Source organism: Euleptes europaea, chromosome 7, assembly GCF_029931775.1.
Source record: "Euleptes europaea isolate rEulEur1 chromosome 7, rEulEur1.hap1, whole genome shotgun sequence".
Lineage (NCBI taxonomy): Eukaryota > Metazoa > Chordata > Lepidosauria > Squamata > Sphaerodactylidae > Euleptes > Euleptes europaea.
The window spans coordinates 59321466-59344292 of NC_079318.1; the positions used below are offsets into that span (position 1 = coordinate 59321466).

The following is a 22827-nucleotide window of genomic DNA, read 5'->3' on the forward strand; positions in this document are numbered from 1 at the left end:
AGTCCAGATCATGGGTCTGTCTAGCTTTGTATTGTGTACTCTGACTTGCAGCTGCTCTCTAAGATCTCCAGCAGAGAAACAGGGCTCATTCTCCACCCAGCAACTTCTTAGAGGAACACAATGAGGAGGACACCAATGCAATGGGGGGGGGGGTTAGTATACCAGCCACCAGTGAATGTGACAGCAAGCGCTGCCTCCTGGACTCGCACCACTGCCAAAAAGGTGCTCAGCCATGAGTGTATGTCGCTTGGGTTGTCAAAATATCTTGAACCAGCCCTGCAGAGTAAGGTCTTTCTCAGCTCTTGATATCCAAAGTATGTTAAGTGGAGGTGCCAAACACAGGGTTTAGATCCTTGTAACTGCTTGGAAAGCAGTTGCGCTGTGATATTGTCATAGCCCTGGGAGAAACATGTTGGTTTGCCTATGAATATTTTAAACTAACAAGGGAAATCTGTGAGCAACCAGAATGATCCTGAATGCAACCAATATCTTAATAATATCCATCCAAACATTCAGTTTACCATGGAAAAGGAAATTGAGGGTAAACTCCCATTCCTTGATACCCTTGTCATCCGTAAAACAAACTTTCAGTTAGGTCACAAGGTCTACCGGAAACCAACTCACACAGATCGCTACTTACACAAAAACTCCAACCACCACCCCCGACAGAAAAGAGGAATAATCAAAACATTAATGGACCGTGCAAGACGGATCTGTGAACCACAGTTTCTCAAGGAAGAAACTAACCATCTAAATCACGCACTGCTAGCAAACGGGTATTCCAAGAATGAAATCAGAAGGGCCATTAAACCAAACAAAAATCAGAAAACTCAGGAAAAACAGTCTCCCATAGGAAAGGTATTCCTGCCATTTATTAAAGGAGTCACTGATAGGATGGAGAAACTTTTGAAAAAACATAACCTACAAACAGTGTTTAAACCCACCAAGAAAATACAACAAATGCTACGATCAGCAAAAGACAAAAGAGACCCCCTCACCTCTGCAGGAGTATATCGTATACCTTGCAGCTGTGGAGAAGTTTACATCGGGACCACAAAACGCAGCATACAAACAAGGATAAAAGAACATGAAAGATACTGCAGACTTGGCCAACCTGAGAAATCAGCAGTGGCTGAACATGGACTGATACAAACAGGACACAGGGTCTTATTCCAAGACACTGAAAGACTGGACAATTCTACCAACTATTTTGTCAGATTGCACAGAGAAGCCATTGAAATTCATAAACATCAGCCCAAGTTTAACAGAAAAGAAAAGAGTTTAAGAATGAATAAGGCTTGGCTTCCTGTTCTGAAAACCTCCAGACTAACAAAGGCAACGGTCAACAATAGCCATGCAGATTAGTCTTGGATTACACACATTAACAGATCACTTCAGGATACAATGGTTCCATATTAACATACCATACCCTCATTAGCACATTATCTTGATACTTACAGGACAATGATTAGCACATTACTTTTGCAGGACAGTACTCAGCTCAAACCCAACCCCTTTCTGACTATATATTACTCTTCCTACACACTTGACACTGAGAGACACTGTCCTTCAGTGTTAATCCTCTGAAGATGCCTGCCACAGTTGCTGGCGAAACGTCAGGAAAGAAAATTCCAAGACCACGGTTACACAGCCCAGATAACCTACAAGAACCAACAACCAATATCTGTTTGGCCATTCACTGGCCTGCCTTTACAGTTTTCCTTTTGAAACAAAATCAGGCCTGATCTACACATGCTGCAGAATGTGGAGTGGTAATGAGGTGGCAGAGTGTTGGCGTGTGATAGACTGGACTGTGCTACTTCAGACTATAAGTGAAAGATTATGTTTCTCAGAGCCCTTCTATATTAGTTATTCCTTGTAAGTAGGAAACAAGCACAACATGCAAAAGGCTGGGGTAAAATATTTCTTCCAACTGTGCAGGATTTTAAAATTATTTATTTATTTGCAAGCAGATTTCACATAATGGAACATTTAAAATTTAACTTTTCCTCCTGCAGTGGTAATAGGGTTGCCACGTTCCCCCCCCCCCCGGCTATCAGCGGGAGTGAGATGGGGGTAGTGTTGCCAGTAGGGTTGCCAGCTCCAGGTTGGGAAATACCTGGAGATTTTGGGGGCAGAGCCTGAGGAGGGTGGGGTTTGGGGAGGGGAGGGATTTCAATGCCATAGAGTCCAATGGCCAAAGCAGCCATTTTCTCCAGGTGAACCTATCTCTATCAGCTGGAGATTAGTTGCAATAGCAGGTGATCTCCAGCTAGTACCTGGAGGTTAGATAAATATAAGTTAGCCTGCTGTATAGTGAGTTAGTAAACAAGGAACAGCAGTAATAAACAACCAGCAATTCTTTAAATGCTATAGTAATCTTAATTTAGGCATGTACAAAAACACAATTGTGAATTCAATTAACTAAAATCATATGGTTAAAAGCGTTGTTCAGTCACATGTGTTAAACATTGAAAGTAACAAGAAAGTCTTTGCGAATGTATTGCTAACTTGCAACAAGGAGACGTTCAGTTGCAGTCACGAAGCGTCAAGTGATTTGAAGTGTAGGTAATGATTTTCTTCTGTAGCCTCTTCATAGAGTATAATAACTCAAAATTCACATGAGTGGCAATGGCGGACCGTGCTGATCAGACAAAATAAATACAGGAGGCTAGATATGTCCCTGTTTCGACCACAAAAGGTCTTCATCAGCAGCCACTGTAGCAAACTATCGCAATGTCATAAATTGACACATTACATAATAATAGATACAAGACCAGACATTGTAAATGTAGTCTATGGCGTCTCATATCGCAAAATTCTGCACAGTACTAAGGTAATAATGCCAAATGAGAAAAGAGTCCCATAAATCATGAGTCATATAAAGTAAATAAAGTAAAAATATATAAACAGGTAAAATTACTTACGCTCGGGCTGTATAGTAACAAGCTCCTGTGTTGGTACCTGGAGGTTGGCAACCCTATGTGTAAACCAAATAGACAACAACAACAAAATAGGGGGGGGCAGAACTCCATCATACAAGTACAGGGAGCCTCAAAGGTTGAGCTGGAAATTATAAAATTTTATAAAATAATTAAATGTATTAAGTGTGCACAATAGATATGATAAAAATACTAGCCCTGGAATACAGGCTACATATGAAACCACCAGTGTAAACTGTTACAGAAATATTTAACATAGTTGATGATATGCATAATACAAATTACCAATAGGCCATACGTGTTTTGGCCTCTTTGGCCTTCCTCAGCAGTCATATATATAAAATTGGATTATTAAAAACACATCCGGAAATTAGAAACCCTTGTGTGGCCAGATGTAAAGTAGTAGTGCCAATCATAGGTCTTTAAGCATGGTAACTTGCTCACACAATCATCTGTTGTAAAATTATCAATTTTTCCGGATGTGTATCACACCAACCAGTGACAAAATTCATTAGCCTAATGTAATTCATCAGCTGGGTTGAATATTTTTGTAACAGTTTACACTGGGGGGTTTATATGTAGCCTGTATTCCAGTCCTAGTGTTTTAAATCATATCTATTGTGTACACTTAATAAATATAATTTTTTGCTAAGATTTTGTAATTTCCAGCTAAACGAAGCCAATGTGGAAAGATGTAACTAGGACTGACATACCTGCTACTTCTCTTCCCGATACGCTTTGCTGTTTTCTGAGAAGAAAGTGTGGACAAATCCTAGATTCTCATAATTATTCAAATGACACTGCCTGGATTTAGAGAACTGTAATACAGCAGAGTTGCTGATCCGTCCCAAAATCTAGATGCTACCTTGCCCATTTGTGAAATGGGGGAGGCTCTAGAACGTTAAGATCCCTTGCTAGAGGTTCCGTACTACCCTCAGCAGCTTTGGAGGGAAATTTTAGAAAACTCGCAAGAGATCAGTGGGAATGTCCTTGTGGGGCCAGAGAAATTGAAGACTCTGGCCATGTTATTCTTAGATGTAATAATTCTAAGGACATTAGACAAAAGTTGATTCATCCACTGGTGAACTAAGGGAGTTTGATTCAGAAGAAGTGGAAATGAAATTTCTGCTGTGGGAAGGAGACACCTTTAGTCTTTCCCAAGTTGCTAAATTTTGCTCAGTGGCTATTAAGGTCTGTTTGAGAGAGACCACTAATGGTAATGTCAATATTGGTCACAACTAACTTTTAGGTAAATTTTAGTATAATATTTTTATTGCAACTATTTTAGCATTTTAGCATTTTAATGTGTTTATGTTAAGCTATGGATATACTTTTGATTTGATACCTACCCTTTTAAAATCCTTTTTAAAGATTGTAGTTGTATACTATGTTCTGGCAAAAGCTGTAAAAAATAAATAAATAAAACTAATTAAGAAAGTTAAGATCTTTTTATCTGTCCAACAAAATGTCATAACCCCACGTAAAATTCTAAGGCAATGAAACAGGTATTCTTGTTTGGTAAGCTTCATTACTTCCCCCATGAGAAAGGCCTAATGCTCAGGCTTAGCAGACAAAGGCTATTTTTATTATTTTCCTGGAGACCATTCTTAGGAAACATAATGCATGGGAGACTTTTTTTAGTTTAGTCTTCCCCTTCCCCCATCTTTTCTTTTTTCCTTTACATTTTCTTAAGCAGGTGGAGGAAACTAGTGTGGAGTTATTTCTGGGCAATGGATGGTAAAAGTAATGGGAAGGAGTAGGGAAACAGACAGGAAGCTCTTTCAGAAAAGGGAGGCAACGTGGGTTCTGCCCTAAGTTTGTGTCCAGGGAGATAATCAGTGGCGCCAGAAAGCCAGTAAGGAATGATGGGTACAGGGGGAATAACTTTCCTGTATGGTTTTAAAGAATATCATTGCAGGAAAAAATGGGCCTATTGGTAAACATGCATGTGCATGCTATGAGATCTTATAAAATATAAAGATCAATTTGGATGCTCTAAAAATAGCCTCCTGTTCCTATTTGCCTCTCAGCAGTTTCTTGGCTGTCTTTTAAAAAAAATTAAACTCTGCCTGGCCCTTAGTGCTAGTCCGACTTGACATGCACTTATGGTTGCAGTCCAATGCAAGTTCTATTGGAAAGGATCCCTGAAACTCATTCAAAGTAATCATGCATAGGATTGATCTGAACTTGAATTATCATATGCACAGGTAGAAGATTCTGTTCACGTCTCGGCCTTCAAAGAACCATTTTTGGTTCATTTTATTAAAAATGTTTTGTCCTTTCTCTTATTATTACTCGCTTTCATTTTCTTTTCTTGGACATTGGTTTCTGTTGGTTTCAGTGGGAAGCATATTTCTGGCTATAACCTTTCTCCGCATCAAATTGGGATGAAATTCTTGGGCCTCGCATAACACCTTCAAAGAATCCTCACTGCCAAATTTCAAGCAGATGTGTGGAAGGTGCTCCATTTTATAAGAAATTAAATTTCTCATTTGCAGAGGCAAATGTTTGGCAATCCGGGAAACCACATGATTGGAAATAGTATACAATAGGGGGAAGTGTATAATAGTATATTATGCCATAATATATAATGGGGGGATGACATAAAATCATGTGATCAGTGGGAGCTAAACCCTGCCCCCTCCTGAACCATACCTCACTCAGCTAAGCATTTTTCTCTTAGCCAGGCTCCAATACTAAATTTGAGACTGGGGGATGCTGAGGGAAATGGAGGAGCACCCTGTGGTGAACCATGTAAGGGAGAAGAGTTTTGTTCCCCTCACCTGGGCACTTTTTGTTTGCTTAAAAATAGACCCATCCCAACAAATCCATCTTTCTCCAGAGTCTCATACAAAGGCTGCTCGCATCACCTGCTTCCCTATCCTTTTAACTGGAAATACTAGGGATTGAACCTGGGATCTTCTGCATGCAAAGCAGATGCTTTACCACCAGGTTTGCCAGCCCCCTAGTGGGGGCAAAGGATCTCCAACTCCCATTTCCCACTGCCTCTCTAGGAATCATTTCCAGTGATCCCTAGAGAGACCCCATGTCACTTCCAGATGTTCCTCAGAAGTGACATCACACTGTTGCCATCCCCCATGTCCCCCACAGTCTTTCACTGGTTGCCAGGGCATGCCTGGCAACCCTGTCTACCACTGAGCCACATCCATACCCCTAATGGCATAGTAGATGCTGCCTGTCCCTGTTTGGCTGCATTTTGATTCAGCTGATCTGAGCTGGGGACTACAGGCAGGGGTGAATTTAAACTTTGCCTTTTTTAAACGCTGGGAAGCCTAACTAAAATGAGAATGTAATTGAGGTTTGCTGGGAGAGGATTGTGGTTGTTGTGCCAGTGGGTGATTAAGCTTGATTGCTGCCTGAAAGCTTGATTGTTACCTTGTTAAGTGGGGCTGTTGTGATTGGAGCTTGTGTGAGAGAGGTGGGGGCTGTGAGCATTTAAATTCCAAGGCTCCTGCTCGCCAGAGGCTCTTGCCCTGTGGCTCTTAGCCTGTGGATCGTGACTGGGGATCTGTAGGGTGAGTATAAAATCCTGTTATCTTGGCAGAGTAACTCGCTCCATCCAGTTGGAGTACCAAGCAACTTGAATATCCCTGTAAATTAGTAGCAGATAGCTGCAGGGCAAGGAACTTCGGCACTCAGTTCTTATTTGGTACAGGAAGAGTGCAAGAGAGTAAAAGGCAGGGTTACAACACCAAAGAATAATATGCTAATAAATAAATAAATAAAATACCAGTTATGAAGGTAGAAAGCCAGCAGGGGTCGGGGGGCTATCCAGTGTGCTGCATGGAGTGTCACATGTATGATTATCTGCCTGCTGGACAGAAGTCGTGGGTGTGTGCTCAGTGCGGGGAGCTCCTGGCTCTAAGGAAGTGAGTTCACTTCCTTGAGGCCAAGGTAGCTCAACTGGAGGAGCTGAGGCAGGCAGAGAGAGAGGTGACTAAGGACTCCGGGGATGAAATAGTCACATCCCAGTCCCAAGGTGACGGCAACCTGCCAGTCACGGATGATGTAGCCCTTGGGGAAGGAGGCCATCTCACTGAGGTAGGGGAATGTGGTTCCTTAGAAGGGACCTCTTCCTTGGTGGATGAGCAGATATCCTCTCGTACCGAGGATATGCCTCAGAGGGGAGGGGGGCTTCTTGTAGTGGGGGATTCAATCCTTAGGAATGTAGATAGCTGGGTTTCTGGTGGGTGCATGGACCGCATGGTGACTTGCCTGCTTGGTGCGAATGTTGTGGACATTACCTGTCATATAGGTAGTGTGGTAGATAATGCTGGGGAGGAGCCAGTGGTTGTGGTGCATGTTGTCACCAACGACATGGGGAAATGTAGTCTGGAGGTCTTGGAATCCAAATTTAGGTTGCTAGGAAGGAGACTAAAACCAGGACCTCCAAGGTAGCTTTCTCAGAAATGCTACCTGTTCCACGTGCAGGACCAGCTAGGCAGGCACAGTTGGTAAGTCTCAATGCGTGGATGAGATGGTGGTGCAGGGAAGAGGGCTTTAGATTTGTAAGGAACTGGGCAACATTTTGGGCAAGCTGGGCCTATACAAAAGGGATGGGCTCCACTTGAACCAGGATGGAACCAGACTGCTGGCGCGTAATATAAAAAAGGTGCAAGAGCAGCTTTTAAACTGAACCTGGGGGGAAAGCTGACAGGAGCTGAGAAGCATCCGGTTCAGGCAAACTCAGTGCATACGGACAAAGGGAAAATTGCTTCAGATTGGCCACATAGGAATTACTTAGACATGAAAGGGAATGGAAAAAAAATGATGGATAGCCACTTAAAGATGCCCAGAGGCACATGCCAGGCAAGTCGAAAGAGAGAAACAGTGTGGAAGTGTTTCTATGCTAATGCTAGAAGACTCCAAGCAAAAATGGGGGAATTAGAGTGCATGGTTTTAAGAGAAAACATAGATATAGTGAGCATTACAGAAACCTGGTGGAGGGGAGAGAACCAGTGGGGTACAGTCATCCCTGGTTACAAACTGTATAGAAATGACAGGGAAGAGCGTATTGGAGGGGGTGTTGCTATGTATATCAAGGAAGGCATAGTGTCTAATAAGCTAGAGACCATAAAAAGGGCAGACTCATCCACAGAATCCTTATGGGTGACGATTCCGGGCCCCAAAGGAGATTTAGTACTGGGGACGTTCTACCGGCCCCCTGACCAAATGGCTCAGGGTGATCTTGAGATGGAGAATGAAATTAGGGAAGCATGTAAAGGTAACGAATTAATAATAATGGGAGACTTCAACTTTCCTCATATTGATTGGATAAATGTATGCTCCAGACAAGCCAAAGAGATAAAATTTTTAGACATCCTAAATGACTGGGCCCTCGAAGAGTTGGTCATAGACCCAACCAGAGGGGAAGCAATCCTGGATATAATACTCTGTGGTGGGGCCGGTGACTTAGTGTGGGATGTAGATGTAGTTGAGCCAGTTGGCAATAGTGATCACAATGGCATCAAATTTAATTTAGATGTAAGTGGAAAAGTGACTGGGAAATCTCATACAATTACCTTTGACTTTAAAAGAGGGAACTTCTCTAAAATGAGAAAACTGGTAAAGAGGAAGTTGAAAGGATCAGTTAAGAGGGTTAAATCTCTTGAAAAGGCTTGGGGGTTACTCAAGTCCACATTACTAGAGGCTCAGCTAACTTGTATACTGCAGGTCAGGAAATGTAGTAATAAGTCCAAGAGGTCACCCCCATGGCTAACAGGTAAGGTGAAGGAAGCAATCAGAGAAAAAAAGTCTTCCTTCAGAGACTGGAAGGTTTGTCCAAACGAGGCGAAGAGAAGCAAACACAAACTTGCACAAAGGAAATGCAAGCAGATAATTAGAGATGCAAATAAAAGATTTTGAGGGGCTTATTGCTAAACACATCAAAACAAACAAGAAGAAATTCTTTAAGTATATTAGGAGTAGGAAACCAGCTAGGGAAGCGGTTGGACCATTGGATGACAATGGGAGTAAAGGAACTCTAAGGGAAGATAAAGAGATTGCTGAAAAACTAAATGAAATTTTCTCATCTGTCTTCACTGTTGAAGATACAGGGCAGATTCCTTCTCCTGAACAGAGATTTTGGAGAGGGGAAAATGAGGAACTGAGGCAAATAGTGGTAACAAGGCAGGAAGTCCTAGAACGTCTAGACAAACTGCAAACTAACAAGTCACAGGGACCAGACGGCATTCATCCTAGAGTTCTTCAAGAACTCAGATGGGAAATTGCTGAACTTCTAACAAAGATATGTAATATGTCCCTTCGATCAGCCTCTGTACCAGAGGACTGGAGAATGGCTAATGTAACACCCATTTATTAAAAAGGTTCCAGGGGGTACCCAGGAAATTACAGGCCAGTTAGCTTAACGTCTGTTCCGGGTAAATTAGTGGAAAGCATTATTAAAGATAGAATTGTCACGCATATAGAAGGGCAAGGTCTGCTGGGCAAAACCCAACATGGCTTCTGTAAGGGTAGGTCCTGTCTCACTAACCTATTAGAGTTTTTTGATAGCGTCAATAAGCATGTGGACAGGAATGAGCCTGTGGATATTGTGTATTTGGATTTCCAAAAAGCTTTTGACAAAGTCCCCCACCAAAGACTGCTAAGCAAACTTCATAGTCATGGGATAAGAGGACAAGTCCTCTTATGGATTGAGAGCTGGCTGAAAATAGGAAGCAGAGAGTAGGAATCAATGGTCAGTTCTCACAATGGCGGGATGTGAGCAGTGGGGTGCCTCAGGGATCTGTGTTGGGACCGGTGCTTTTCAACCTGTTCATCAATGACCTGGAGTTGGGGTTAAACAGTGAAGTAGCCAAGTTTGCAGATGACACCAAATTATTTAGGGTGGTTAAAACAAAATCGGACTGTGAAGAGCTCCAGAAGGATCTTTGCGTACTGGAAGAATGGGCATTAAAATGGCAAATGAGATTCAATGTGAGCAAGTGTAAAGTGATGCATATTGGAGCAAAAAATCCCTACTTCACATATACACTGATAGGATCTGTGCTGGCAGCGACAGACCAAGAAAGGGATCTTGGGGTGGTAGTGGATAGCTCAATGAAGATGTCAACCCAGTGTGCGGCTGCTGTAAAAAAGGCAAATTCCATGCTGGCCATAATTAGACGAGGAATAGAGAATAAAACTGCTGATATCATACTGCCCTTGTACAAATCTATGGTGAGACAACACCTGGAATACGGTGTACAGTTCTGGTCACCACACCTAAAAAAGGATATTACAGACCTTGAGAAGGTGCAGAAAAGAGCAACCAAAATGATTAGGGGACTACAGCAACTGTCCTATGGGAAGCGGTTAGGACTCTTAGGGCTGTTTAGCTTGGAAAGAAGGCGGCTGAGGGGAGACATGATAGAGGTCTATAAAATTATGCATGGTTTGGAGAGAGTGGACAGGGAGAAGTTTTTCTCCCTCTCCCATAATACTAGAACACGGGGTCATCTGCTAAAGCTGGAGAGCGAGAGATTCAGAACAGATAAAAGGAAATATTTTTTCACACAACGCATAGTTAAATTGTGGAACTCCCTGCCCCAGGATGTGGTGATGGCTGCCAGCTTGGAGGGCTTTAAGAGGGGAGTGGACATATTAATGGAGGAGAGGGGTATTCATGGCTATTAGTTAGAATGGATACTGGTCATACTGCATACCTATTCTCTCTAGTATCAGAGGAGCATGCCTATTATTTTGGGTGCGGTAGAACACAGGCAGGATGGTGCTGCTGCAGTTGTCTTGTTTGTGGCTTCCTAGAGGCACCTGGTTGGCCACTGTGTGAACAGACTGATGGACTTGATGGGCCTTGGTCTGATCCAGCAGGGCCTTTCTTATGTTACGTATTTATTAAGTTACATTCTTTTCTCCTCCAATCTGACCTTCCTGCCCTCCAGCATGTTTCTGGAGAGGTGGCATATAAATTCCCTAAGTAAATAATAGTTAAACTATAGGTAGGCAGGCGTCCACCAGAATAATGTCCAGATCACATTTTTCTGATTATAACCTACTATCATTATAATTATAAAAATGATATTAAATAATGAGATGGTTTTGATTCTCATTTTGATTATTTAATAATCCAAGTGGACATCCTAGATATATTTCAAGGCAGCCTTTCCAAATTACTCAATGATGTATGTCAGGACAGCTTGGGGTATATAATTTACATACCTTTATCAGAATCCTCACCACTCACTGAGTAGCAAAATGCCAAGCATCCTTGTCGATCAAATTAAAATGTACCTGAATCAAGATTGACACTTCTCTGTGTGGGGTTATGGAGTTCTGGACTATGATCCTACCTGAGTCATTAGCTCTTGCAATGAGAACTCTCAGCTGCATTCCAAGAAGTTAAAGGAAGTCAACCAGCATCTGTGGAAACAAGTTCTAGCCCTTTGGAGCTGTGCACATCCTGACAGTGGGAATCAATCAAAGTTTGTTTACAAGGGTTATTTTTAGCATAAAAGAAATATTTCTTTAAATATTACACCAGGCGTTTTACTGGAAAAGGACAATTTCACATTGGTCATTGACTTTTTGTAATTTTTTTTACTGGCTACGCATAACTGATAAGTTAGAAGAAGATGCTTTACATATTTCCAAAACCTGTTCAAAAGAGTTTTAAACCTGGAATTGTTATTGCTGCTTTTTTATCACTATTGAACTCTTGCTCTCATCTGTATTATTAGATCGTATTGCTTTAGTTGTTTTTAATGTATTTTTAAAGTATTTTTGACCTCTTATTTGTGGCTTCAGGCAGCATAGAGACTCAGTTCTAGCATCCATGATGGCTGCTGTCATGTTCCTGAATCACACAAGTATACTAGGACTCAGACAAGATTCCTATATTCATTGATTGCCACCAGGTTGTTGTAACAGTCTTATGCAGGGCTGCCCTTTAATTAGTGCAAAATATACCCACTTTTTTTTTTTGACTGAGTGAGCCACTATTAACGTATTATATATCTTCTGTAACAACTCCATTGGTTGGCTGTTTCTGAATTCAGTGTTAGATGCTTTAAAAAGCCCTATGGGGCCTGTCATCCACGTATTAGTGTTTTAATGTTCTGCATTTTAATTGATGCATGCACGTTGATCCAAACTATGGTAACCTCAAAGCTAGATTACTGTAAGATATTCTGTATAGGACTGTCCTTAAAGACAACTTGCAAACTGAAATTGGTGAAGGATGTGGCAGTTCAATTATTATCTGGAGCTGGCCGCTTTTGCATGCAGGCATACCTTGTTTTATTGTGCTTCACTTTATTGCGCCTTGCAGATATTGCATTTTCAAGCAATTCCATCAGCACCCTTTTTCCAATAGCATGTCTCACTTCGGGTCTCTGTGTCACATTTTGGTAATTCTTGCAATATTTCAAACTTTTTCATTATTACAGTATATTTTTTAGACATAATGCTATTGTACACTTAATAGACTACAATATAAACATCACTTTTATATGCATTGGGAAAGAAAAAAAGTGTATGACTCTCTATTGCAGTGGACTGGAACCAAACCTGCAATATCTCCGAGGTATGCTTGTATATTACTCCCATCTTAAAATCTTTGCATTGATTACTGAATTGTTTCCAAGTTCTATTTAAAATTGCTGGTTATTACCTTCAAACCCTTCAAGACATGAGAATGCTTGAAGGACCATCTTTCCAGGTATGAACACATGCAACAACTCCAATCACCCCAGCTAGCTCTAGCCACCCCTTCATGTAGGCAAGCAAGGTTGTGCAGGAGGGTATTGCCCCCTGTTTTATGGAACATCCTTCCTGAGATGCTTTATTCATGGCATTCAGGAGGGAATTTGAGGATGGATCATTTCTGTATACATTTTCTGCTTGTCTGTGGTTTTACCTTTGTTCATGTATACTTTGGGTATACTGTTATAAAAACCTCAAGTTTTTATAACAATATGACCAAAGTATACATGAACAAAGGTAAAACCACAGACAAGCAGAAAATGTATACAGAAATGATCCATCCTCAATTGCCTTCCCGAATGCCATGAATGCAGCATCTCAGGAAGGGTATAAAATCTTGAGGTTTTTATTCTTGATGTGATGCAGTTTTCAGTCCCATTCTGATAGAAAAGCAGGTTATAACCATGTAAAACAAATAAAATTATAAGTCACCTTGAACTTTCTAGAAAGCAGAGAGAAGTGTAGGTGGGGAAAGGAATGCGCAGCTGCTGTCTCAGAGTTGTAGACTTGCATATCGTAGACATTTTTGTTCCAAAGTGGTATTGGTAAAATATGTATTACTACATAAAATAGCCACATTTTGGCTTGTCCAGCTTTCCTGTGGGCTTTAGACGTGCAACATAGTTTCCACTGTTACTTGTCCATGCACTGCAGAAGATTTGCTTGTGGCTATCTTCATGTTGGAGTGGGCTTACAAGACCCCACCTCACTGGGAAATGGATGCCTGCATCCCTCCACTATAGAACTTCAAGAAGAATACGTCACTATGTACATACCTTCTTATATCATTGCATAGGTTAAGACTAGGAATGAATGAACGCCCACCAGTTTGGCTTATACCCTGTTTGTCAGTTGCAAACAGAGACATGGTTTTTTGATGATCCGGTTGACAGTTTATTGATCTATCTGGGACTGCTCGACAAGTTGTTCCTTACTAACCATGCAATATAGTGCTATTGGCTTTTCATGCATGCAGGTTCTCACACAGCCTGATTGAGGTCTACTACCTCCCTCTCCTCGCAGCATAACTACTCTGCTCAGCAGGCAATTACTTAAATAAACAGTTCGATCACTCAGAAATAATATAAAACAGTCAACAATAAATGCTGCATTTCAATAAAGTCCTACACTTCAGTGTACACTTCTCTCTGCTTTCCAGAAAGTTCAAGGTGACTTACAATCTTATTTGTTTTAAATGCTTATAACTTTCTTTTCTATCAGAATGGGACTAAAAACAGCATCATATCAAGAATAAAAACCTCAAGTTTTTATTATGATATGACCAAATTATACATGAACAAAGCATCAGGTTTTCCCCAAACTGTGCATGCTCCAAGACACTGCTGATTCAAATTGATCACTAAGGACTACTCAGTCAAACACTGAAGTGTAGGACTTTATTGAAACACAGCATTTATTGTTGACTGTTTTATATGATTTCTGAGTAATCTAATTGTTTATTTAAGTAATTGCCTGCTGAGTAGAGTAGTTATGCTGCAAAGAGAGGGAGGTAGTAGACCTGTGTGAGAACCTGCATATAAATAAGTCATCAATAAATGCTGTGCTTCAATAAAATCCTACCCTGAAGGATTAAATTGGTTGGTTCTTGTAGGTTATCCGGGCTGTGTGACCGTGGTCTTGGTATTTTCTTTCCTGACGTTTCGCCAGCAGCTGTGGCAGGCATCTTCAGAGGAGTAACACTGAAGGACAGTCTCTCTCAGTGTCAAGTGTGTAGGAAGAGTAATATATAGTCAGAAGGGGGTTGGGTTTGAGCTGAGTCATTGTCCTGCAAAGTATCAAAGGTAATGTGCAAATCATTGTCCTGTAAGTATCAAGATAATGTGCTAATGAGGGTGTGGTATGTTAATGTGGAACCATTGTATCCTGAAATGATCTGTTAACGTGGAATCCAAGGCTAATCCGCATGGCTATTGTGGACTGTAGATTAAATTGGTGTTTGGTTAAGTAGTAGGGTTGCCAACCTTTGGGTGAGGCCTGGAGAACTCCTGGAATTACAATTGATCACCATCCTACATAGATCAGTTTCCCTGGAAAAAATGGCTGCTTTGGACGGTGGGCTCTACGGCATTATAGTCTTTCGTGATGCTAAGGACTGCCAATCAGTTTGAATCAGCAGTGCTCTTGCGCATGTGCAGTTTTGGGAAAACCCAATGCAAACTGGTTTGGTGGGTATAAATGGCTGCACGGCGCCGACCAAACAGACCAAGTTATTGGCTCACATCTGATTGCTACCTTCAGACATGATAAGTTGAACAATTGAACATGTTCACAGTGAAATCTGCAGCATCTCTGGTTAAGACAAGCTTGCCATTCTTCTGAATATTTATGGTTATAACTACTTCTTTGTATCACTGAATGTCAACAGCAAACAAGAGACCTTAATTAAGAAAATCTCTTGTTTCTAATATTTCTTTGTCAAAAAAGGAGCCTATATATAACACCGGTTACAAAATGTAATTAGAAAATAATTTGGGCACAGCTTGGGAAAACAATAATCCCTATAAGAACCCAGCCACAAAGAAAGCTGCATGAGCGCATGAGCCATTTCCTTTCTCTGCTAGAGGTAACTGAAGTTCAAGTGACATTGAAATTCACATTCTATTTCCTCACTTTTCCTGCTTTTCACACTGTTTTCCTTCCTGCTCTCCTATGTCTGGTCCACATTTATAATTATATCTCTGGCTTTTGAAGTGTCAACTTCTCCTCGACAGAAGTGCATGTAGGACTTCTATGTATGATTCCCATTGAAAATGCTTGCATGATGCCAGTGCTAATTTTATGAATGTTTGTGTGCGTAACATCATAAGAACTACCCTGCAGGGTTAAATCAGAGTTTCATTTTATCCAGTACTCTGGCTCTAACAGTGGGCAGCCAAATACTCCTAGGCAGGGCATGATGGAGACACACAATCCCAGATGCTGATTATACCAGCCACTGAATATGGAATGATTTTCTTTTTAAAAAAAAAACAACTCTCGTGGATAACAGTTACTGATTGCTTGTGCCCATTTATTTAGCCACACCTTTTTAAAAAGCATATATGATTTTTAGATGCTATATTATGTTGCTGTAGTACTGAACTGGTTGTTACTAGCAGTGTTTCTTTTCAGTAGGGCTTCCAGAATTTCTAGCCTTTTGAGAGAATAATTTGTCACTGCTGCTCTTGGTAGCAGTAGCCTGTGCTTGCAGCAGACCATTGATGCAAAGCTGTTCATTCCATCAGGCCTAGTTAATAAATTTCACAGATGAAAAGAGATTTGAACCTGAGCCTCCCCGTTCCAATTTCCTCATTCTTCATCATAGCTATTCGTTTTACCCTGGTGTAAAGCAACTGCACAACTCACACTGGTCCTGCACTTTCCTACCCATCTGCCACATGGAGTGGCCAGGGACTAGCATTAATCAGTCAGAAGTACTGAGCACAGTCATCAGGTGAGGCCTAACTGGAGCCAAGCAGTGGGATACTAACAGGTCCTGTGTTGATAGGATTGCCAAGTCCCTCTTCACCACGATTAGGAGGTTTACTAACCTGATATCGGAGATGTGGGCAATATCCCACATAAAATATTTCAGTAAAGATCAATGAAGGAAAGACCAACTCATTGAGGAAGTGACAGAACGCACACCAACCTAGGGTGACGTCGGGTTGGATTCCCGTGTCTTCTGTGTTTTGTTTTGTGCCAGCTCCCCCGTTTTGGCGTGGACGGGAGCTCCCGCTTGGCTCCCGGTCTGACCTGGAAATACGCCTGGTCTTCAGCGCCTCTTCCCAGCAGCAGAACAGGGGGGCTTTCCATTTTCATTTTTGTGGTCTCGTGAGTAAACTTACTGCGGTGAACTTGCAGTCGCGTTCATGAGCTTTGTATCACGTGGAACTTTAAACCGCATTGGAACGTATATCACAAGGAGGACTAGTAATTGAAAAAAAAATCGCTTCGAGGTATACTTGAGTTGTATAGTATTTCTGTGTGAAGTGAACACGGTTTCTGTTTATAATTTGGATGTTACTGATAATATAACTAGTAAAGTGATAGAATAAGGAACTGTATGCTGTATGATTTTTTTGCATTTATAAATAGTTTAGTAATGGAGCCTACGTGCTGTTATTGTTGCTAACTTACCGTATTGATTCAGCATAGGTATATGTATTTTGTTTAAGTACCTGGAGGTTGGCAACCCTATGAGTTGAAAATACTCCATTTCTGCCATGGTTGAAATGTTTGCTATGCGTTAATCAGAGAGCCACTATGAGAAGCAGCAGCACCCTGTTGAGGTCTTCCTGTACCGTTCTGTCATTGTATAGTAAAAAATTGCTCATGTCTTGATATCATCCCATTGTGGGGTTTCCCACTATTGCCTGGGACTGTGAGGATGATGAAACACGCATGGCAGATTGACGTCAGGGTATGTTGTATTCATCACCAATGCTTTGTTTATCGTGACTTGTCATTCTTCCCTTGGTTCAGGCTAAATGACATAAGGACCGTGTCCACCACCACCAATCATCACTGCACTGAGTCATATCAAGTTGTAATATGCTAACTAAATTCTTTCCTTCCAAAAGTGATTCAGCCATGACAAAAATGTTTGGGGTTTGTGTGTGTGTGTGAGTCTGATTTAAAAAGAAATAATAGTGCGCTACCTATATATCTACTTGCTGTTATACACAGAGCTGTCTCATTTTCTTATGTTCTTATGTTCTTATTTACAGTGCTATGGTTGGAAATATATTTCTTCTCAATAATTGTTAAAATAACCGCAGTCATGATTTAGAGAACTATGTGAACTGCTCCCTGTGCCCATCAGGGCTGGTATATTAGTAGATCCTTTTTACTGTACACCAATTTGATTTGGAAACTTGGAGGAATTTCCAATGTAATTGGGGGGGGGGGCATATATTTCAAGAAAAAGCCAAGTCTTGCTGGATGCATGTATAACTTTAACAGTGCAATCATAAGAACATTTTCCTGGGAGTAAGTCCCATGGGGTTTGAGAGGTAGGGTGGGATAGAAATGTTTTAAATAAACTGAATAAAATAGTACTGACTTTTGGGTAGACAATCTTAGGGTTGTTTCCAAAATCCTCTTTCCAAGGAAGGGGAGAAAGAATGAGGCTGTATACGACTGAAAGTTATTATAATGATGTATTTATTGTTTTTCTTTGAATATGCTAATTAACAAATTTAGAATAAAAAATGTGTTGCTTTTCAATTAACCATTTGCTGAGCACAATTTATTTCCTCATTTTTTTCTTCATCTGTCCTGCTTCCTTAACTAAAACTTTATATGCACCTGTATGTAGCGATGAAAAAACATGATCACGGAACAGTTTTGTCAGATCAGAATTCTTTTCAGGTGCATTATTTATTGCACATGTGCTTTAAGCCCAATACGTAGATGTAGTGGCAGCTAGGGCTGTACATGCATGTACACCACCAGGTAGGTATTCAGTGCTATTGCTGACCAGCTGCCTTGGGGGGATGTAGCTGAGAGGATTCAGTCCATTGATCTGGTTCTTCACCTAAACAGCTGATGGGTTCGATTACTGATTTTTCTGACAGAGGTTCTCTTGCCTGCAGTTCCATTCCCTGGATCAGGCCAGGAAATGCACACACAACATCATTTCATGCATGTGCTTCCTTATTAAGTGGGTTGTGTGGGTCCTGGTTCTGCATTTGTGTGAGTCCAGCAGGAACTGTAATGACCACTATTATGTACTCATATTCTTGTTAAAAAGTGTAATCAACAAAACAAAACACAACAAAAAAATCCATCCAGTGTGAATTTGGGAAGCACCAGATCTGATTTTTCTCTTTTGCTCTGCTTCTCCCCCACCCTAATTTTCTTTCAGTCTGCACTGACACCGAGAATGAAATTGAGCCAGATCAGCAAATGGACAACTTGTACCTGAAAGCTTTGGAGGGATTTATTACTGTGATCACACAGGATGGAGACATGATATTTTTGTCAGAGAATATCAGCAAATACATGGGTCTAACACAGGTAAAAGCATCTTCTCATGTAGCAATCTGGATAATATAACCTTTGCTTCTCTCTTTCGTTCATGTAGCTGATTTGCAGAAATTAAGAGAAGCTTCCAGTTGGTCTCAGGGTACCAGAAATGAGGCATATTGTGATTTTTCCAAGCTGTATCCCAGTGAAGAGGATGGTGCTATTAGTGGATGAGAGATGCTGTAAGACTGGCACTGTCAAAGCCAACAGCATGACACGCTGTCTATGCACCTTGAGTACTAAATGTGCATCCATCATCTTTTTGTTCAACTGGTTCCTGGTCCATCCAGGAATGTATGCGGCTTCCCTGGTTTAGAGCTCTTCCCTGGTTGTAGACTTCTGCATGAGACTCGTCAGCTTAGTTTGCAACCCACTGACCAAGCCATTGTCTACTGTGTGGTCCAGTTGATAAGAGCCAGTCCTGTGACTTGTAGAGCTGTATGCAGCCAGTCTGAAGGCCCTTGATTTAAACCTCCTGTTTTCCCTCACAAGCTTCAGACTGCACACAGAGCAGTAGTCAAGCACCTAGCAGGCCGGTGGGCTGCTTTTGGGGGTTTCATAGATTGTTATTTATATAGACCTGGTTAATAAGAGAGTTACAGAGAGTTCTTGGTGGCCTCTCATCTAAATTCTAATCACGGCTGACCCTGCTTAGCTTTCAAGATCTGACAAGATCAGGCTAGCCTGGGCTATCCAGGTCAGGGCATAGCTCCGATGCACCTGCCGTAATCATTACTTCTTTCATTGATTTTTAAAAACTCATTTGTAAAAGAAAGGTTTTACAGTCTTTGTGAAAACTAAATTTAGTTGTCATTTGACTACTGGGATCTGATTCCATAAGGGGCAATTACTGAAAAGGCCCTGTTTCTCACCGCTGTAAATTGGACTTGTCAGTAGGAGAACACTTCTAATAAAGATGGTTGAGCTGAGCTTGAGAGGTTCATGAGCTAATATGGAGAAAGCCAGTTGTTCAGGTTTGTAAATCCCAGGCTGTGAAGATTTATATTGGTTCCTTGAACGGAACCTGGAAACAGTCTGGTAGGCAGTGAAGCTGTTACACAGATTAAATAGAATCTTGGAACCCCACCATAACAAAGTCTAATATGTAAATTTATAGGTACTATTTAGTGGCTATGGAAAGTATCCCATTGATAACAAAGGTTGTGAAGAATTTAAACTAATAATCAGGAAAATATGAACTCTGCCACATGGAATGACAAGATGACGGGTAAATTTCTTACCCATGCTGTCTAAAGCCTCGAAACAGAAGATGGGAGATAATACTTGGGCCACTTCCTTACCCATACACAATACCCTGCTTGTCTTGGCTTACTTTCACTCCTGGACAGGATTTAAAATCGTAAATAGCTAAAGTATGTTCCCCGTGTAAATAATGTTGCAGTATTAAATTGTATTTCTAAGTCCCCCTTTTGTCTGTATTACTGTCAAACAGGTGGAATTGACTGGACACAGCATTTTTGACTTCACCCATCCATGTGATCATGAAGAAATCCGAGAAAACCTAAGTCTGAAAAATGGTAAATGTTTTTTAAATGCAGAGGAGATAGGGCAAAAGACAGCTCAAAATATGGAGACTTCTCTTAAAGAAGACAGTCTTCTCTCTAGTGTATGTTAGTGCCTGTTCAGTTGTTGTGTGAGCCAAGTATTATACATGCAGGGGAGTCTTTCACTTCTCTAGTGTATGTTAGTGTCTGTTCAGTTGTTTAATGTGAGTCAGGTATTATACATCCAAGGGAGTCTTTCATCTCTCCTCCTGTGCACTTCGTGACAAAGAGGTGGTAACAAATATACCAGAAAATGGATACCAGTCGTCCAGCAGGATCTACCTCGTAGGATCAGAGAGATTATGACTTCAAATAAACATGTGATCCCCTGTGTTCACTGAAGTAAAACTAATGAGAGTGGAAATGGTTTCATGAGCTAAGCAAGAGTAAGAGGGGTGGATTTTTAAGCAGAGTGCAGCATTTTCAAGTAAATATATTATCTTTTTCGTATTTTTTTATTAGGTCCAGGCTGTGGGAAAAAAAGTAAAGAGATGTCCATGGAACGTGACTTCTTTATGAGAATGAAATGCACTGTTACCAACAGAGGTAGAACTGTCAATCTCAAATCTGCCACATGGAAGGTAACCAGGTTTACCTATGTTGGCTAACAGGTTCAACTTGTTTACCATAGAAGGATTCCTACATAATACAAATGAACTCTTTTACATTTCAGGTTTTGCACTGCACTGGACAAATGAAAGTCTATAATACATGCCCTCCTCATGCTTTATGTGGCTATAAAGAGCCTCTCTTGTCCTGCCTCATATTAATGTGTGAGCCTATTCAGCACCCATCGAACACTGATATCCCACTGGATAGCAAGACATTCCTGAGCCGTCATAGCATGGACATGAAATTCACCTATTGTGATGACAGGTAATTGGTCATTGTGTTACCTCAGAAGCATGATGAAAATGTTCTGTATCTCCTTTCCCCACCCCATGTGTAATTTTATAAACCTGTCTCCCCACCACCATTGTCTTTTCTCTAAAGTGGGAAGCCCCAGACTCTTCAGCCTAAGTGTTTCAATGCCTTTCAGCAAATTCCTGACTTGTGCTTGCGGCCGTGCCCAAAGGCCTTTGGAGGCTGGCGATGGCCCACGCCGGCGCAAGGTCCCACAGCAACGGCGTCCGGTAGGTGCACACCGGCCTTTGTGGCCCCAGTGTCGGTGTGTAGGGCCAGACACCGGTCTCCGGCCACTGCTGCAGCAGCGCCGGGCTTGGACGCCGCCGGAGCTTGCCGCTGGCGTCCAGACGCCGGCAAAGGCCACAGCAGTGACCAGGGAGGCATTCCCAGGGCGTTACAGCCTAACGCCCCCTTTTATTTTGGCCAAGATACCCCACCTTTTAGGTGGCATATCTCCCATGCAACCCTATGAGGGTTGCATGGATTTTTGGCCCTGGGCGGAGGTTTCGGCCAGGCCGAAACCTCCTTAGGAGGCAGCTCTGCTGCCTTGCCCCCTAAGCCCGGCGCAGGCATTCTGGTTAGGAATGCGCTGTTAATCCTCTTGCTTGACCTCCTCTGTATATTTCCCAGCTCTGCAATATTTGTTTGAGGTACAGTAGCAACAACTTCTTGACAGCAATGTACTCAGAAGATGTCTATGTAAAATCATGTTGTTCATGAGAAGAAACCACTGCATTTGTTGAATTCTTGGTCCAGGCCACATGGTGTGGCTAGTGGAGTGCATTTGGTGTGGTGGGTCACAAGTTGTACAGGCCCAAACCAGTGATCTAAAGAAACATTTAAGATCTTTCTGGTAAGAAGCAACCATTTGGGTTATCAAATAATCTCTGTCAGCTCCGCACAATATAACCCACACCACCAAATGCACGCCAGCAACACTGTTAGGTACTTGCCCATCACCACCACACTTTTTGCAACTCTTCCAGAAGGCAAGCATTTGGAAATGGAGTGATTCAGCAAGAGATCAGGAGATCTTTACAATCTAAAAAGTTTTATTATGCCCCTCTTCCGCTAGAGTAATAGCATCAGCCAGACAAACACCTTTCAGGATGCCTCTTCCACTAGATAATAGCATCAGCTAGACAAACAAGTGTAAGGATATGAGACTAGATATATAACTTAAATGATGTCATCCTTTCATGCTTAAACAAAGGATGGTTAAGAAGTAGAAAAGAAATAGTTACACCCCACGTTCCCTTCCAGGTACCCAAGCCCAGTTCCTATGAACCTGTGAAAAGGGCTCATGTCTCAGGTTAATGTACCTCATTGGGATGTGGTGAGAGTAAAACGGGGTCACCCATGTATGCTGTCTTAAGCGTCAGGGAGGGGGAAAAGGTCGTGAATGTGAGAAACTAAATAAATCCCCACCCCAACTAGCATATTTTGAGGGGGGAAACCCTTAAATTCAATAAAATTTGCTTCTTGCATTAGGGCTGCACCATGCAAACCTATTCAAAGTATGTTTTCTCAGACATGAATTTCCTTTTTGTTCAGTAGGACTTGCTTACAAGTAGGCATACAAAGGAGTGCAGCCTGGATATATATTTTTAAGAAAGGCAACAGCAAGACTAAAAAACTTGAGT

General features: G+C 41.5%; 1 protein-coding gene across 2 annotated transcripts in view; it reads left to right on the plus strand.

Annotated features, from left to right (window-relative positions):
- The window catches only part of EPAS1 (endothelial PAS domain protein 1), a 125517-nt gene that overhangs the window by 72117 nt on the left and 30573 nt on the right, over positions 1-22827 (plus strand). For both annotated transcript variants that reach the window (XM_056852741.1, XM_056852742.1), the window contains exons 3-6: positions 18553-18704; positions 20167-20251; positions 20741-20859; positions 20952-21154. In XM_056852741.1, the coding sequence (XP_056708719.1) occupies positions 18553-18704; positions 20167-20251; positions 20741-20859; positions 20952-21154 (559 nt within the window). The remainder of the gene's footprint in view (positions 1-18552; positions 18705-20166; positions 20252-20740; positions 20860-20951; positions 21155-22827) is intronic.